Genomic DNA, 19134 nt, shown 5'->3' with positions numbered 1-19134 from the left:
CTCAAACTATCATTATTTGCTGACGACATGATCCTATACTTCGAGGATCCAAAAAACTCCACCCAAAAACTTCCAGAATAAATGAATTCATCAAAGTAGCAGGATATAAAATCAATATCTAAATATCAAATGCATTTCTATACATCAGTGATGAATCCTCTGAAAGAGAAATTAGGAAAACTACCCCATTCACAATAGCCTCAAAAAAAAAAAAAAAAAAAAAAACTTTGGGAATCAATTTAACAAAAGAGGTGAAAGACCTCTACAATGAAACTACAGAACACTAAAGAAAGAAATTGAAAAAGACCTTAGAAGCTAGAAAAATCTCCCATGCTCTTAGATAGGCAAAATTAATATTGTCAAAATGGCCATACTACCCAAAATGCTATATAGATTCAATGGGATTCCAATTAAAATGCCAATGTCATTCCTTATAGAAATAGAAAAAGCTATCATGAAATTCATTTGAAAAATAAGAGACCCAGAATAGCCAACACAATCCTTAGCAAGAAGAGTGAAGCAGGAGGCATCATAATACCAGACCTTAAACTATACTACAAAGCTATAGTAACAAAAATGGCGTGGTATTGGCACCAAAATAGACATGTAGACCAATGGTACAGAATAGAAGGTACAGAATAAATACAGTTTTCTCATACTAGACAAAAGCACCAGAAACATACAATACATTAGCAAAAAGATAGCCTCTTTAACAAATGGTGCTGGGAAAACTGTAAATCCATATGCAGCAAAATGAAACTAAACCCCTATATCTCACTATGCACAAAACTCACTTCAAAGTGGATCAAGGACCTAGGAATTAGACCAAAGACCCTGTGCCTAATAGATGAAAAAGTAGGCCCAAATCTTCCATTGCATCAGATTAGGCCCTGATTTCCTTTACAAGACTCCTAAAGCGCAAGAAATAAAATCAAGAATCAATAAATGAAATGGATTCAAACTAAAAACCTTCTCAGCAAAAGAAACAATCAATAAGGTGAAGAGAGAGCCTACATTTTGGGAGCAGATTTTTGTCACACACATGTCAGATAGAGCACTAATCTCCAGGATATATAAAGAACTCAAAAAACTTAACACCAAAAAAACAAACAACCCAATCAATTAAATGGGCTAAGGAGCTAAACAGAGACTTCTCAGAAGATATAAAATTGATCAACAAATATACGAAAAAATGCTCAATATCTCTAGTAATTAGAGAAATGCAAATCAAAACTAAGATTTCATCTCATGGCAGTTATCAAGAATACAAATAACAATAAGTGTTGGTGAGGATGTGGGGGAAAAGGCACACTCATACATTGCTGGTGGGACTGCAAATTGGTACAACCAATCTGGAAAGCAGCATAGAGATTCCTTAAAAAACTTGGAATGGGGCTGGGGTTGTGGCTCAGAGGTAGAGAGCTTGCCTAGCATGCTTGAGGCACTGGGTTCAATCCTTAGCACCACATAAAGTAAAATAAAGTCATTGTGTTCACCTATTAACTAAAAAAAAAAAAAACAAACTTGGAATGGAACCACCATTTGACCCAGATATCCCACTCCTTGATCTATACCCAAAATATAGCATACTATAGTAACATAGCCATATCAATGTTTATAGCAGCTCAATTCATAATAGCTAAACTGTGGAACCAACCTAGATTCCCTTCATCAGATGAATGGATAGAAGAAACTGTGGCATACATACACAATGGAATATTACTCAGCATTTAAAAACAGTAAAATTATGGCATTTGCAGGCAAATGGATGGAGTTGGAGAATATAATGCTAAGTGAAGTTAGCCAATCCCAAAAAAACCAAAGGTCAATATTCTCTGTGATAAGTGAATGTTGATCCATAACTGGGGGCAGGGCATGGAAAAAAGGAGGAACTGTGATTGGGCAAAGGGTGGGGAGGTGAGGGGAGAAGGTATGGGGGCAAGAAAGATGGTGGAATGAGACGAACATCATTACACGAGATAAATGTATAACTGCACATATGGTGCGACACTACATTGTGTACGACCAGAGAAATGAAAAGTTGTGCTACAACTCTGCACAATGAATCAAAGTGCATTCTGTTGTCATATACACCTATTTAGAATAAATAAATCCCTTAAAATTAAAAAAGCATAGATAAAAAAGTTATTTGAAATAATTCTATTTTCCTTTGTTATATCATCAATTTAATATAGTTAATTTGTTTATTTACTGCAAAACAAAACAAAACTTAAAAACAGTTGGCATAATGATGCACACCTATAATCCCAGTGACTTGAGAGGCTGAGACAGTCCAGATCAGAAGTTTGAGGCCAGCCTCAGCAACTCAAGTGAGATCCTAAGCAACTAAGCAAAAACCTATCTTAAAAAAAAAAAAAAAAATTAAAATAGCTGAGGATGTAGCTAAGCAGTGAAGCACCCCTGGGTTCAATCTCCAGTATCAATCAATCAATCAATAGGATTACCATATAATCCAGAAATCCCACCTCTAGGAATATATATAACAGAATACTAAAGAGGGTCTTGAAGAGCTATATGAACAAGCATGATCATAACAGCACACTAGTTATATTTCCCAAGAGGAGAAGAAACCCAAATGTCCATCAGTGTACCAGTAGATATTATTCCACCTTATAGGATGTATCTAAATTAGTTAAATGCACAGAAACAGAAAGTAAATGATGGTTGTCAGGGACTTGGGGAAGGGGAAAAGGAGTAGTGGTTATTTAATAGGCACAGAGTTTGTTTTGCAAGATAAAAAAAGCTCTGGTGATATTTTACAACAATGTGAATATATTCAATACTTATGAACTATACACTAAAAAATCGTTAAGATGGGAAATTTTATGTTTTTTACTGTAACAAAAAAAAAAAAAAAGGGAGTGGGGAGGGCCCTGGAATTGCAATAACATAAAGACACTTTTATAAAATTCTCTTCTAAATATTACCTAAAAATATATGTTACTTAAACCCAAAATAAAAACAAATTCTTCACTTTTACCTTAATGTTTAACACTTCAATAAAAAATAAATATGCTTTCTCAAAATTTTGTATTTTAAATATATCTTTTAATATAAATACAAGGCTATTTATGTTATCATTCTTTTAATAGTAAAGGACTAGAAAGGACCTATTGGGAAATAAGTGAATTAATTATAACATATCCACAAAATAGAGAATTTAAAAGATCTTGAAGCCAGACATGGTGGTACATACCTATAATGCCAGATACTTGGGAGGCTGAGGCAGGAGGATTCCAAGTTCAAGGCCGGCCTCAGCAACTTAGTGAGACCCTGTCTCAAAATTTAAAAAGGGGGACTGGTGTTGTGGCTCAGCAGTAGAACGCTTACCTAGTACATGTGAGGCTCTGGGTTCAATCCTCAGCCCCACATAAAACTTAAAATAATAAATAAAATAAAGGCATTGTATCCAACTGCAACTAAAAAATAAGTTTGTTTTTTTTTTTAATTTAAAAAGGGCTGGGGCTGTCTTATGTAGCTTGGTGGAACGCCTCTGAGTTCAATCCCCAGTATTTAAAAAAAAAGAAAAAGGGCTGAGGTTGTGGCTCAGTGGTACAGCGCTTGCCTAGCACATGTGAGGCACTGAGTTCAATCCTCAGCACAGCATAAAAATAGATAAATAAAATAAAGGTATTTTTTAAATAAGAAAAAGAAAAAATTTTTAAATGGGCTAGGGATGTAGCTCAGTGGTAGAATAAGTACCTGCCTACCATGAGCAAGGTCCTGAGTTTAATCCCAGCACTTCAAATAAAGAAATAAAAAAGGTCTCTACACCCTGGGGCTTACTGCCAAGGAAAAAAGCAAGAGCACAAAGTATTTATAGTATGCTTTATCTGTGTGTGTGTGTGTGTGTAATATGTACATTTTATTTTTAAAAAGGTGAAAATAATTATTGAAAAATTTAAATTTTAAACATGGTTACCTATGTAATGGGGAGGAAATAAAGTAGATAGGACAGGGATGAAGCTTGATTTCTCTATAATATTTTACTTTGTAGATTTGACTCTGGAACCATGTAAATGTTTTACACAATTATAAAACAAAAATAAAATTGCCTCTAAAAACCACAAGCAAAAAGAAATAAATGAGCATAATTTTATATCTAATTGATAATATATTCATATAAAGGAGAAATTTCAAGTGACTTTAAAACTGACTACACATCCCTAGTGGGATATATACTAACTAAAGACAGAAATACAAAAATCTTAAATCACTCTGAAAGAAATATTACTATTATTTTGAAACTGTATTATACTCTTTGGGTGTATATATACACTCTAGAATAAATCAAATATAATTACAATTATGTTAATAAATTAGGAAACAGTATTTTTAGTACAAAAGATAAAAGTCAAAGGAAAAAAATACCCAGTAAGCTTATTCTTTTCCAATTAATAAAAAAAAAATTTCAACTGTATTCTCCTGTAAAGGTGAAAGTGGTTCCGTTTAGAAATGGGTGATTCCTAACCTGGGACAGGAAATATACAAAGATGAGCCTGCAATATCATACTGTAACTGAAAGTAAGGATGTGATGGTACAAGAGTTACAACAAAAGGACTTCACAGCTCAACCTGAGGTGCTTCCAGTGGCCAACAAGGGAGCAATCCAAATACTGTTACTTTGCCTACTTTGTTTTTCCTTACATGCCATCTCTCTTTCCTTCTCCTTGATCTCCTTACAGTTTAATTGTCCCCCCCCCCTTGATAATAAACTCCCACATTCTCAAGAAAATTTTCCCCTTTTTTTATATTTCATTTTATTTTTTAATTTGTTCTTTTTAGATATGATACATGAGAGTACATTGTATTTTGATATATACTCCACATACATGGAGTATAACTTATTCTAATTAGGCTCCTATTCTTGAAGTTATACATGGTGTGGAGTTTCACTGGTCATGTATTCATATACGAACATATGAAAATTATGTCTGACTCATTCTACTATCCTTTATATTCCCCATCTCCCCTCCCTTCCCTTCACTCCCCCTTGTCCAATCCAATGAACTTCTATTCTCCCCCCAATCCTTATTGTGTGTTAACACCCACATATCAGAGAGAGCATTCAGCCTTTGATTTGGGGGGATTGGCTTATTTCACTTAGCATGTTAGTCTATTAATTCCACACATTTATCAGCAAAAGTCAGAAAGTCATTCTTTTTTATGGTGAAGCAATATTCCATTGTGTCTATATACCACATTTTCTCTATCCATTCATATGTTGAAGGGCACCTAGGTTGGTTCCATAGGTTAACTATTGTGAATTGACCTGCTATAAACACTGATGTGGTTGCGTAACTGATGCTGTAGGATGCTGATTTTAAGTCCTTCAGGTATATATCAAGGAGTGGAATAACTGGGTCCAATGGTGGTTCCATTTCAAGTTTTCTGAGGACTCTCCATACTGCTTTCCAGAGTGGATGCACCAATTTACAATCCCACCAGCAACGTATGAGTGAACCTTTCCCCCCACATCCTCACCAACATTTATTGTTATTTGTCTTCTTGATAATTGAATTATCAAGATGGAATTTCAGTGCAGTTTTAATTTGCATTTCTCCAATTGCTAGAGATGTCCCTTTTTTTTTCTGATGCTACTAATCGTATGAATTATTTCATAATTTCCACTTAGAAATTCTGCCAGCTCATCTGGGGAAGGAAATATTGTCATTTTTGAAGCCTCAATTCTATGCAGAAATGTAGTAAAATCCTCCTAAATATTCTTTGGACCTTCCAATTTTATCCTCTTGTCAAGTTACTCCTTCAAAAGCACAAAAACAAAGTGGGCTAGAATTCTAATGAAACTATTTAAATAGAGTAGGTAAACTTTTTTCTATAAAGGGGTGTATAGCAAATATTTTGTGCTCTGGAGGCCAAGAGGCAATGTAAGGCGCTGGGGTTATAGTTCAGTGGTTGAGTGCTTGCCTAGTATAGGTGAGGCCCTGGGTTTGATCCTCAGCACCACATAAAAACAAACAAACAAACAAACAAAGTTATATAAAAAAGAGACAATGTAAAGGACACTATAAAGATAATTACAGAAAAATAAAAATAAATTTCCACTAATTTTTAAAAATAAATGTTTGATTTTTTTAACCTTTATTTTATTTTGCTTATTTTTATGTGATGCCAGGAAATGAACCCAGTGCCTCACACGTGGCAGGCAAGTGCTCTACCACTAAGCCACAACCCCAGCCCCTCCACTAACTTTTTGACAAAAATTTAAAATAAATATATGTGAGTACAATTTTTTTTTGGTAATACAAGGTCTACTAATGAGATGGGATGGGAGTGAGATAACATTTTACTTAACTGAGATTTAAAAAGTTAATGTATATAGAGCTATATACATAGCTCAGTGGTAAAGCACATGCTTACCATGCACAAAGCACAGAGCATGCTTTTTGATCCACAGCACCAAAAAGGAAAAAGAAAGTTAGTTCTCCTTATCGGTTCTTTATCACCCAAATTGGTTGCAAATGTTCATGTGTAATAATGATCTGAGATTTCATACATGAAAAAATACTACTATCAATCCATAAGCATAAAATTTTTTTAATCAATAATCACCAGCTGCTCACCTACCAAACTATTATGCTTCCAAAATCTCTTGATGTGGATTTTGCATAATGAAGAGAGTTGCCCTACATGTTCCAATCATGACAGAACCCTTTTTTAAAGCATATGGTTTTAAATGAGCATATTCACTGCTTTGAAAGCACTTATAGAATTTTATTAAATTCTTTGATATTTGCCTTTTAGCATGTCATTATACAGCAGTTCAATCACTTCCAATTAAAGGTTATGTGGAAGCTCTTCAAATGCACAGTTCAGTGGATTCTGAAATATGGAAATCTCCTTTGCACTTGCAACAAATAAAAACTGAAAAACATTTCTGGAACTATAGGTTGGGCTTGGAAATTTTAACCACTACACATTTCTTTTGTTTAGCTTTAAATAGTATAGAAGTCCATAAAGCAGCTTAACATTACATATAATTTAAATAATGAATCAGTTGTGAAATGACTTTACTAACAAATAAGTTTCATATTTAAGAATTGTTTTACCTTAATGCATTTACAATGAATGCATTAAGAAATCTCAAGACTGTCGCAAGACTAATTTTCAAAGTTTTTCAGTGATTGGTAATAGTGATGAATGGGTGGGCTTTCTTTTTTCTTTTTCTTTTTTTTAATATTTATTTTTTAGTTGTAGTTGGAAACAATACCTTTATTTCACTTATTTATTTTTATGTGGTGCTGAGGATCGAACCCAGGGTCTCACTCTACCGCTGAGTTACAACCCCAGCCCCGTGGGCTTTCTTTTATTTTCTTTTGGGTGGGCTTTCTTATTTAGAAAAATTTCAATCTTGAATATTTAATCCCAAGATCAAAAACTTGAGGTTAATCTGACAAACCACTGAAATGCCAAGGGTAGGGGTAAATCAGAATAATGAGCTAATATGATGAAAAATTCACAGAAGAGTGACAATAGCTAAGATCACAAGAGTGAATGAAATTCACAGTTGATACTGCTGGCCTAATAACAAATGAAAGATTTAGGTATTTTCTGCAAAGTACATACTAATGACAAATACTTTATGCAAACCTAGTGATAAATGTAAATTGGTTCAACTAAGGCTTTTCTTGCTCCACACAGGCTTTTATCAACATCAGCTATACACATCTTGGCACATTCTACTTCAGGTTTACAGAATTGGTATTTTAACATCTTTAAAAATAGTAATGTCTATAGTTCCATAAAAATCATTCATAAAGATAATTCTTCAGATGCACTTAGTATTGACTTCTTAAATAACAAAGATAATAACAAAGACTAAGCAGCACCTGTAACCATCTGTAACATCTGTCAACTTATCAAGAGACAAGGAATCCACTCAAAATAATTTATTTGCCTTGTTTTTTAAACAATTATTGATGCGGTTCCCACATCAAACAACATTTGATCATATCCCATGTTAGCTCAGTATTAAGGTAGGAGTTATGGGATGTCAAGATGGTGGAGATGGGGGTATAAGAAAAAATGCTGGCTGGAGTATAAGACCCAATGAGTCATCATGACCCTGTTTAAGATACATCCCATTACCACAACAACTCCCTGCCAGTAAGGGTTTACTGCCAATGGCAATTCCTGCAACAGGTTCTGTATTCTAATTAGGTGAAAATAAAGTAACCAAAGGGAATAAATGGGACAAGTACTTCAACCAGGTCTGTATGGAAAGGACATAGAAGCACAGCTCAGGATATAAGACAAGGCTTGCCCAAATATTGGGGTCTTGAGCCAGTCTCTTCGGCTGAGCCCACTCCACTCACTCTAATGAATATTAACTTTCACTTTCACAAAATACATGCTCTGCCTGTTACTTCTGCAGACTTGCTCAATTCTTTGTCCAGGATGCCAAGAACCTGGATCCCCTACTAGACACCCCACCAGTATCAATAGTACCTATTTAAAAAATCCCAATAACTGAAGAGTATATCAAAATTTCTGGTGCTATCTGACCCCAATATGTATTTCTTCCACTGAAATTAAGTGTTTTACTTCTGTGACTGTTAGGTGCAGCATACTTATGGTAGTCAACAACTGTTTGCTTCTTCTGAAACACCAAAGCTCTTAGATACTAGGATTTACTTATTCCTTTGATACTTTTTAAAATGCCAAACCAATGACTTAAAGGACTTGGATTTTGCAAGAAAATCTACATTCAATATGTAGATAAATGACTACTACATATTCCAGTCCACAAGTACCTCACATATATTCCTTATTCCTCCCAACTGGACCGGCTAAAAAAATACACAAATGTTTTCAATTTTGACAAGAAAAGAAATCAGCGCAGAAGGTCACTCACTTTCTTTGACAGAATTAAAGCTATGAGAGTACCTTGGAACTTCAACCAAGGGCCAACTGAGAGGATTATTAAGAATGATAGGTTAGCAAGCAGTGGGTAAACTTTGTAAAACAGTTCAACCATTGCCATCACACAAAGTGACTAAAACAAACACCCTGACCTTTAGAGTTATATACTGAAATATTTACAGATGAAAAGATACAGTTTCTGGAACTGATTTGAAAGTAATCCAGTAAGATGAGGGCTCATAAGAGAGAAACCAAGTTGGCCATGTGTTGATAACTGTAAAGCTAGGTTATTAATACTTGAAGGATCACTATACTTTCCTCTGTACTTCTGAATATATTTGAAATTTCCCCACTAAAAAGGAAAAGGCAAAACAAATTTTGAAGTCAGAATATTTCATATTTAGAACATTTATAACTGTGTTAAAAGCCACCAAAGCTCGATAAAAAGATTTTTAAAAGACACACAATCTAATAGATAAGTGAAAAGAAAATGTAAACAGATTAAAAGATAATCAACCTCAATAGTAACCAGAGAAATTCAAAATTAAACAAGTGTCATCTGCTACCAATCAATGCACAAAAAGTTAAAATACTGTTAGTACATAGCATTGACAAGGGTACAATAGGCACCCTAATATTCTATGAGTGTGATGTAAACTCAAGAATAATTCTTCAGGATCAAATTTTAAAATTTCCATATAAAATTTGACCCTAAAAATTCTGTTATTAACAGTTCTATATAAATATTCACAATAGTCTCATGTGTAAAAAAAGAAAGTGGAAGTTGGGGGAGATAGATGGGCTAGGGATATAGCTCAAGTGGTAGTACTCTTGCCTAGCATGTGCGAGACACTGGGTTCAATTCCCAGCACCACAAAAAAGAAAAAGAAAAAAAAATGGAAAAAGTCAGATGACATTCAATAATTCACCAATGTATTCATATTCTTTTTTTCTTTTTGGTACCAGGGATTGAACTTAGCTAGGGATGCTTAACCACTGAGCCATGTCCCCAGCATCCTCCACACCCCCCTTTTTATTTTAAGATAGGATCTTGATAAGTTAGGACGGAGCTGGAGCCGTGGCTTAGTGGGACAGCGCTTGCCTAGCATGTATGAGGCACTGGGTTAGGGCACTAGGTTTGATCCTCAATACCGCATAAAAATAAATAAATAAAGGTATTGTGTCCATCTACAACTAAAAAAATATTAAAAAATAAAAGCTGCCACTGTGATTACAGACATGCAGCACCATACCTGGCCATCAATGCCTTCTTTATAAAGTTAAAAAAAAAAATTGTAAAACATGAATCCCACTCAGCTTTTTAAAGATAAATAATATATATTTCTAAATATAGAAAAATAGTTATTACACTGACATCTATAAAGAATAAAATGCACAAGCATAAGTATATATTAATTTAAAAATGCAATGTAAATAGATATACACCAGTCATCTCCAGGCAGGAAAATAAAAGAATATTATAGAAAATGAAAGGAGTCATCTTATTCTTTTTGTTTCTTTATTCATTTTTAATCATACTTGTGTCCCTTTTATCATTAATAATACATATTTATGTAAATTAATCAATTCTCTAAGACATATTTTACCTTATCCTAAATCTAAACTCTAAAGTTATTTTGTTACTAAACTACTACATTGTTAAGTAACCTCAGAGTCTTATCTGTATCTGTATCTCAAGCACCAAGCACAGCTTCTTGTGGGTGTTTAACAAATATCTACTGAATGAATTAATTAACGTGGTAGTTAATAGACCTTTCTGTAAGAAAGCAGGTATCTTCTATTCTGTTACTTCTATCACAAGTATAATCTTTAAATCAAATAAGTTTTAACAGTCCTTTAACTTACGAAAACCACAAACTGTGGCTTCTCTTCCTCTCATCATCTTTAAAAAGCTATCAAGAAAAAAAAAATAGATCCAGTTTTTCATAAATTAAAACCCAAAATGAAAACAGGTGATTGCTGGAACCAATAAAGCCAAAGACACAGGATATACCAGCACTAAAGAGTGTAGAGTTATCACAAACATGATTCTTACCAACAAATTACTTTTTTAAAAAATATATATTTTTCATTATAGAGGGACACAATTCCTTTATTTTATTCATTTATTTTTCTGTGTGATGAGGATTGAACTCAGTGCCTCACATGTGCTAGGCAAGCACTCTAACACTGAGTTACAACCTCAGCCCCCCAAATTACTTTTTAATTAACTTAGCTTTAAGTTGAATATACTTACGTTCTCTGTATTCGATTTCTGCTTCCTTACGCAGTTTCTTCTCTCTGGCAAGAGCTTCAGGGCTTCCCCAAACTTCCAAGGATCTGTTACATAAAAACATTGTCATCACCAATTAACTATTTTAAGGGCTTTATTGTAATTATATTTAAATCTAAATAAACAATATGAGAATCTTTCAACAATGCATAAGGTCTTTTTGGAAAAATACACACTTTAGGAACTTTTCTAATTAAATCTAAACAATAAGAGTAACCTCAACAACAAATTTTCTTATAAATTCTGTCATATATTTAGGTAACTAGTACGTACTAGTAAAAATTTAGGAAATATAAAATTCTATTCCAAAATATGTCATTTAAAAAATCCTGAATTTATCTGAAATGTGTTTTTATTAATCCCAAATTTGGCTTCATTTTTATTCTAAAAGACATATGATCTTGTGGATGTGTAACCAGTGTGATTCTGCAATCTGTATTTGGGGTAAAAATGGGAGTTCATAACCCACTTGAATCTAATGTATGAAATATGATATATCAAGAGCTTTGTAATGTTTTGAACAACCAATAAAAATAAATAAAATAAAATTTCTCAAAAAAAAAAAAAAAAGACATGATCTTGGGCTAGGATTGTGGCTCAGCAGTAGAGCACTCACTTAGCATGTGCAAGGCCCTGGGTTCGATCCTTAGCACCACATAAAAATAAATAAATAAAATAAAGGTATTGTGTCCAACTATAACTAAAAAATAAATACTTAAAAAAAAAAAAGACACATGATCTTACTTTGCCTCCACATCTGATCTCAAGTACACAGTAAAGGACTCAGTATCTTCATGGGGACTTCGTTGTCTGATTTTTCGGAGCTGTTCTAGATCACTGAAGAAAGGAACATGTTGAATTTATTTAAAGTGCATATTGTTTATAGATTAAAAGGATTACTATGTGTTCTCTCATATGCGGATGCTAGAGTGAAATAAAGGAAAGGGGGAGGAAATAATAAGATCACATAAAGAACCAATCAAAGAAAGTCTAGTAGAGGAAGGAGAAAGGGAGGCAGGGGGGAAGGCAGGACAGAAAAGGGGAGATAATGAACTGAAGCTGATTTCTATGTATGTATGAGTTTTTCTGCATGAACCCAACTACTATATATAACCATAAAGCTCTAATTAAAATAAATAAATAAATGGAGGGAGAAAAGGATTACTAAGAGCAGATAAAAGCAACTATACTTCTCCTCATCTTAAAAGATGAGGAGACATCTTTTGAAGACAGGTTTAAAGGTGGCATTCGTATATACAAAAATGGTCTTTAGACAGTGAAAAGGAAAAAAAAAAGAATTATTCTTGATGATCAGTACAGACATCAGAGCATAATGTGTAGAAACTCATTTCCCTTGTAGGTGTTTGTATTTTTTTGTTTATGGGCACACCACTGCTAATCTTTAATGTATGAAAAAAAAGTTAAAAGTGAAAAGAATATGGCTTAGAGTATCATCCTGTAAGAATTTAAATTAAAAATTTACAAAAGTACAAATTTATTTGATGAAATTTACATATTCATCAAGTCACTGTTAAGTATTTTATGTTTAATCACTGGTCTTCCTAAGGAAATTTTGTAATAGCAATGGAAAGACCTACAAATAAAAATTGGTGACTAGAGAACGTCATTAAGTTCTAGAAATTAAATCTAGATTTAAAACAAATGAATAACCACAACATGTTAGTAAAAATATTTGGGCCAGGCATTGAAAAAATATACATTCTAACTCACTCTCTGTTACTGATTCACTAAATAAGCTTAGTCTAGAATGTGTGATAGCAATACCTGATTCAATTAATTCACAAAATTTCTGTGAGAACCAAATGAAATATTCTATGTGAAAAAATATAGTTTTACATCAATGTTATAATCAGTTATATTAATGATTATGAAAGTTATGAAATGTATTATAGGAATACTTATTTCTTGATACTATACCACAGGGGATGGAAAAGGGATATATCATCTTGTTTCTCCAGTTAGCCCACAAAGGAGGGAGAATTTTTGAAATCTGTGACAAATACAATTTCAACAAACCATAACAATAGATTCTTTGGTGATACAGAGGTTCTGAAAAACTTGCCTTTGTGAATTTAAGAAGCTGAGAAAGTCTGAATTTGCTCATGCTAGGGCAGAATTCAGTTTAGTAAGTTAATAATTTTAATTTTTGTTGTTGTTTTTGGCAATAGAGATTGTGCCCAGTGGTACTTAACCACTGAACCATATCCAAGCCCTTTTTATTTTTTATTTTGAGACAGGTCTTGCTAAGTTGCTTAGGGCCTCACTAAGTTGCTAAGTCTAGCTTTAAACTCGCAATACTCCTGCCGCAGCCTTCTGAGTCGCTGGGATTACAGGTGTGCATAACAATTCCTGGTGCTAATAACTTTAACATTTTTGAAACAAAAATATTTTTTTCAATTTAGGACGAACCAAGGAGAAATTTTCCACATATGGATAGTAGCAGGTAACACACTATAAGAAAAATATGGCCAGATTGTTTAGATAGGGCGCAATACTACATTTAAAAAAAAAAAATATTGTACCTGGGCTTAAGGCAGAACTCATTCATTGCTCTGACTCCAGTGATGAAATTATTCTGAGTGTATTTTGATCCATATTCCCTTTTTTTAAGGACTGCTTTGACTAAATCAAAAACATAGAAAAATATGTAAGTATGCACATTGAAAGTCATATTTGAAGAATACATGTTGATTCTTAAGGGGCCTCACTAATAAATTCCATAGGAAGTTATCATTTTCCTGATGCACCAAATGGCATCAGACAAAAAAATTATCCAAGTGCAGAATAGGATAGAATTGCACTTGGAGCCATCCAGTTTTTATCTCCATAGTTCATTTGTAATTTATGTTCAAATGCCCACCTTTTTGTCTAATGAATACCTTGTAGCTGTGAAACTGAACTGTCTAAAACATGGAAACAATTAAGTTATTTAGGGTCTAACTAAAAATAAAGTTTCAATTGAAAAAATTATAGTCTAGTTCAGTGTTTTCAAACTGTGGGACAAACCAGCATTTTATAAAGTCAAAATAGAATGTAAATGTAAAATTAAATATATTTAATATATTTAAGAATAAGTACTTTTGTGAAGTTTGATTCAGTTATGTATAAAAATCTGTCTTCTAGGTTAAGGAGTAGTTTGACTTGCAGTCAAAAATGTTTAAAGACACTGGACTATTTCACATACTGTAAACTGTGAAAACTGAAGTAAACTAAGGAACAATTTTATCAATTAAAACTTATGGTAAATTTCCTATTGTCAAGTATTAAAACTGCCATAAAAAGTAAAAAAATGGCCAGAGACATCGATAACAAGATACCAATCTGGCATTAATTATGTATGGTTGGTGAGTTAAAAATACACATTCTTCTAAGTTAGCAAGTTCTTAGAAAGCAAGACTTTTATTAGACATTCGACAAAAATAAATAACTTAAGCAAACATCTAAAAAAGCCAGAACAATACAACAAAAACTCCTCATAAGCTCCATTTCAAATTGTCACCTATTTACTTCATATTCTATGCTCTTATCTAGTGATTCCTAGTTTTCTGTTCCACTTCCAAATTGAAAGAACACAATCAAACCTAAAATTATCAATCACTTCAGTGGGCAAAAACACTCCTGTAATAATCCATTAACTACTAAAATTAAATTTAAAAATAAGAATATTTTTAAAAACAAACAAACAAAAACCCAGAACCTTACCTGAGAAAAGTATATAAGGAAATTTAGATTTCTTTTTGCCTAAGTTCCAGGTGTCTAAGCTGCTTTGCTCTAATAACCCTAAAACTCAAAATCACATCTCAGTTTAGAAGATTCGTTGTTTTTTTTTTTAATTGTTTTTCTAAATTCCTTCAAAATATCTAGAAATTCCTGTTGTTTATCATGGCCCAAATTACTGTTAATGGGAATCTTGATACCATACCATGAAGGATGTTATTATGAGGGAGGAGAAAAGGGAAACATCATCCCATTGGGATACTGCTATTTTGATACCGATTATTCATTTTCCCAAGTTACCCTAAAAAAGAGTTCTCTTATTTATTTGTTTGTTTATTTATTTATTTATTTTTCTGATACTGGGGATTAAACCCAGGCTCATTTTACCAACTGAACTACATTCCTAGCCTTCTTTTGTTTCTATTTTAAGCCAGGGTCTCAGTGAGTTGCAGAGAGTGGCTTCAAATCTGCCTCAGCCACTCAAGTTGCTAGGATTATAGGCAAGCACCACTGTGCCTAGCTAGATCGATCTCTCTCTCTCTCTTTGGTACAGGGTACTGAACTCAGGCATTTGACCTCTGAGCTACATCTCCAGCCCTATTTTGTATTTTATTTAGAGACAGGGTCTCACTGAGTTGTTTAGCACCTTGCTTTTATTGAGGCTGGCTCTGAACTCTCAATCTTCCTGCCTCAGCCTGCCAAGCTTCTGGGATTACAGGTGTGCACCACCATACCCGGCTTAGAGGTCTCATTTTTTATTGCCATCTTATAGGAGGGAAAACTAAGGCTCAGATAAGTCAAACTTCCCAAAGTCAAATAACTAATAAACTCAAGAGTTACAAACGGAACCAAGTTTTGTTTGACACCAAAACCATAGTGCTCCTAATCACAAAGAGATACCTCCACAAAACAGCTGCTTTGGAGATGGGAACCAACAGTCTGTTTCACATAACGGAGCTGCAAACAAATTCCTCAGAACTCAATTATTACTAGAAAAGACATACAAGAATGGCCAAACTCTACCAGGATTTGAAAAAGATGTAGCTGAAGATGTTGGCCAACATGCAAAATAATTAACTTCTGTAGAAAATAAGTTTTTAAATAGAATAAATTCTTACGGTCAATCTATTTAAATAAAAGCAAAATAGAAGTATTGCTCTTAAAATAATATAACTATAAAAATCTCCATAAGTTAATGTTATATATTTAATTCAAATCATCAATAAAATAAAAATATAGAATAAAATATATTTACCTCTTACTTGGAGAGGTTCTTGCTTAAGTGGGGCTTTGAGTTCTGCGCCAATATTTTCTGCTGTAAAGTTTATTAAACAAGTTTACATTAAAGGTACTTTCATACACAAACCTATAAGCATAATTAATATTAGCCCAATGAATCTAGCAATATATAAAAAAGATAAAAAAATATCTTAGACTGTGTTAGATTTATTCTAAGATATAAAAAGTAGTTAAACATTAAAAAGCTATCTATTCCCCTCATTAACAAAGAAGAAAAACTATAAAATCATTTCACAAACTAAAGAAAAAGCACTTAATAAAATTCAGTATCATACAAATATCAAACCCTATTAGAAGATAAGGACAAAAGAAATTTCTTTCAAGCGAAAAACAAACATATAACACTGTATTCAATGGTAAAAGTTTACATGCATTTCTATAAAATAAGAAACAAAAATACAGAGTCTTTCCACTTAAAACAGTTCTAGAGACATTATTCAATGTAGAAAAGATGACTAATAAAGTTTTGAGACAACTGTTTAATCTTCCATCACTCATTTTTATGAATGAATTTTCTTTTAAATGAACTGGAATCCCACCATAGACAAAAGGAAATTCCAGGTCAATTAATTACTTAAATATTAGTGCATTAATAGCCTCATGGTGACAACAGAGAATATTTTTTATCATAAATGGACACATACTGCTAATTAAAATTCAGAAATCTATTCATCAAAGGATTCCATTAAAAATAAGAAAAAAAGAAAGAAAAAAATCTCAAACTGGAAGAAGATATTTCCAACAAATAGTACTGACAAGGATTAGAATAAAGAATGAGTTTTTTTAAAAAAATATTTTTTTAGATGTTGATGAACCTTTATTTTAATCATTTATTTATATGTAATGCTAAGAATCAAACCCAAGGCCTCACATATGCTAGGCAAGTGCTCTTACCACTGAGCCACAACTCCAGCCCCTAGAATAAAGAATGTTTAGACTTACCCAGATCAATAAGAAAAAGACAGCACACTAGAAAAAAATGTGAATAAACTTGCACAGAAAAGGAAATACAAATAACTAGAAAATTTATTAAAACCTGAGTGTTTCATTATTAATAGAATCCAAATGAAACCACAGAATGCCATTTTACAACCACAGATTAGGAAAAGTAAAAACATGACCATTAGGGTTTAGAGATGAGTTGCTGCTGTTAATGCAAGAGGTGAAATAATTAGATTATAAGAGCTATAACCTAACCAATGGACTAATCCATCTGATGAATTAGTAATTTGAAAGGACTACTATATTGGGTGGTAACTATAGGTGGATAGGGCATGGTTGAAAAAAGTACATGTCTAGGGGTGTGCCCTTAGGGATTATAACCTGTCCTCCTGGATACTCACCTTCTCTCTCTGCTTCCTGGCTGCGATAAACTGACAACTTTCCTCCACCAAACCCTTTTGCCTTGATGTTCTTCCTCAGCTTGGACCCACAACAAAGGAGCTGACTGACCATAGACTGAACCTCTGAAACCATGAGCCCATGATAAATTTTCCTCCTCTAAGGTGTTCTGGTGAGGTATTCTGGTCACACAGCAATGAAAACCTAAGTAACACAATGATACTACCTAATGTCAGTAAAGGTAGGAGGAAACAGAACCCATTGCTGATAAATTTATAGGCACAATTACCTTGGTTTAAAAAAAAAAAGTTGGGGCTAGGGTTGTGACTCAGCGGTAGAGCGCTCACCTAACACGTGCAAGGCCCTAGGTTTGATCCTCAGCACCACATAAAAATAAAGGTATTGTGTCCACTACAATTAAAAAATATTTACTAAAAACAAGTTGGCATTATCTAATATGATTGAACACAAGCATTAGTTATAATACAGCAATTCTTCTAGGTCAATATATCTGGCTTCAAGAAACCCTTGCACAAGGGCACAAGAGGTATGTGAATGTTCAGAGAAGTATTCTTTTCTGTGTTAAACAGCCCAAATGCTCATCCATAAGAGAATACACAAACAAATCATGTTATATTCATATATCACCTCATATAGCAGTGAAAAATAATAAACATGATATAGTTATCTTTCTTTAGGCCCTTACTATGTACCAAACACTATCTAAGCACTTTACAAATACCAACTCATTTAAATCACACTATGGACCTGAACAGTGCACGTTATAACCATCTCCATGAAAATCAATAAACCATACACATACACCAATAGTTAGGATAAATCTTAGCAACAAAACTTAATGAAAAAATCATACAATAAATAAGTTATCACAACCAAGTTGAAAACAGACAAAACTAAATAGTCTGACATGCACATAAATATGCAAAGCTATGTTCTCTGCCTTTTTAAAAAAATAATTTTAGTTGTAGATGGACACAATGTCTTTATTTATTTATTTTTACATGATTCTGAGGATCAAATTCAGTGCCTCAAGTGTGCAAGGCAGGGGCTCTACCACTGAGCTATAGTACCAGCACCCCCTTCCCCCCTTTTTAAATCAAGGGACTGAAACACAAGAATCAGGATGGCAGAAATACACAGGACAAATGGAGATGTGAGAAGAATGAGATCAAATAGCACATGCCTGTAATCCCAGTGTTTTACTGCCCAGTGTTAAGGCAGCAGGATCGCAAGTTCAAAGCTAGCCTCAGCCACTTAGTGAGGCCCTAAGCAACTCAGCAAGAACTGCTCTCTAAACAGAATATAAAAAAGGGTGAGGGGGAGGGTGCTGGGGTTGTGGTTCAGTGGTAGAGTGCTCGCCTAGCATGGGGCACTGGGTTTGATCCTCTGCACCACATAAACATAAAATAAAGATATTGTGCCCACCTATAGCTAAAAAAATAAAATATTTTTTTAAAAAGGGGATGGGACTGGGGATGGGACTTAGTGGTTAAGTGCCTTTGAGTTCAATCCTCAGTACCAAAAAAAAAAAAAAAAAA

General features: G+C 33.5%; 1 protein-coding gene and 1 non-coding gene across 2 annotated transcripts in view; both read right to left on the bottom strand.

Annotated features, from left to right (window-relative positions):
- The window catches only part of Slc30a9 (solute carrier family 30 member 9), an 85240-nt gene that overhangs the window by 48359 nt on the left and 17747 nt on the right, over positions 1–19134 (bottom strand). The window contains 4 exon segments of the mRNA XM_015481752.2: positions 11162–11244; positions 11942–12034; positions 13741–13840; positions 16191–16250. Of these exon segments, the coding sequence (XP_015337238.1) occupies positions 11162–11244; positions 11942–12034; positions 13741–13840; positions 16191–16250 (336 nt within the window).
- On the bottom strand, positions 6563–6701 carry LOC125611019. The gene has a single exon (XR_007341130.1). It is a non-coding gene; the product is annotated as a U11 spliceosomal RNA (small nuclear RNA).

This window comes from Marmota marmota, unplaced genomic scaffold (genome assembly GCF_001458135.2).
Source record: "Marmota marmota marmota unplaced genomic scaffold, marMar, whole genome shotgun sequence".
NCBI lineage: Eukaryota > Metazoa > Chordata > Mammalia > Rodentia > Sciuridae > Marmota > Marmota marmota.
This window is presented reverse-complemented; position numbering and strand designations above follow the sequence as displayed.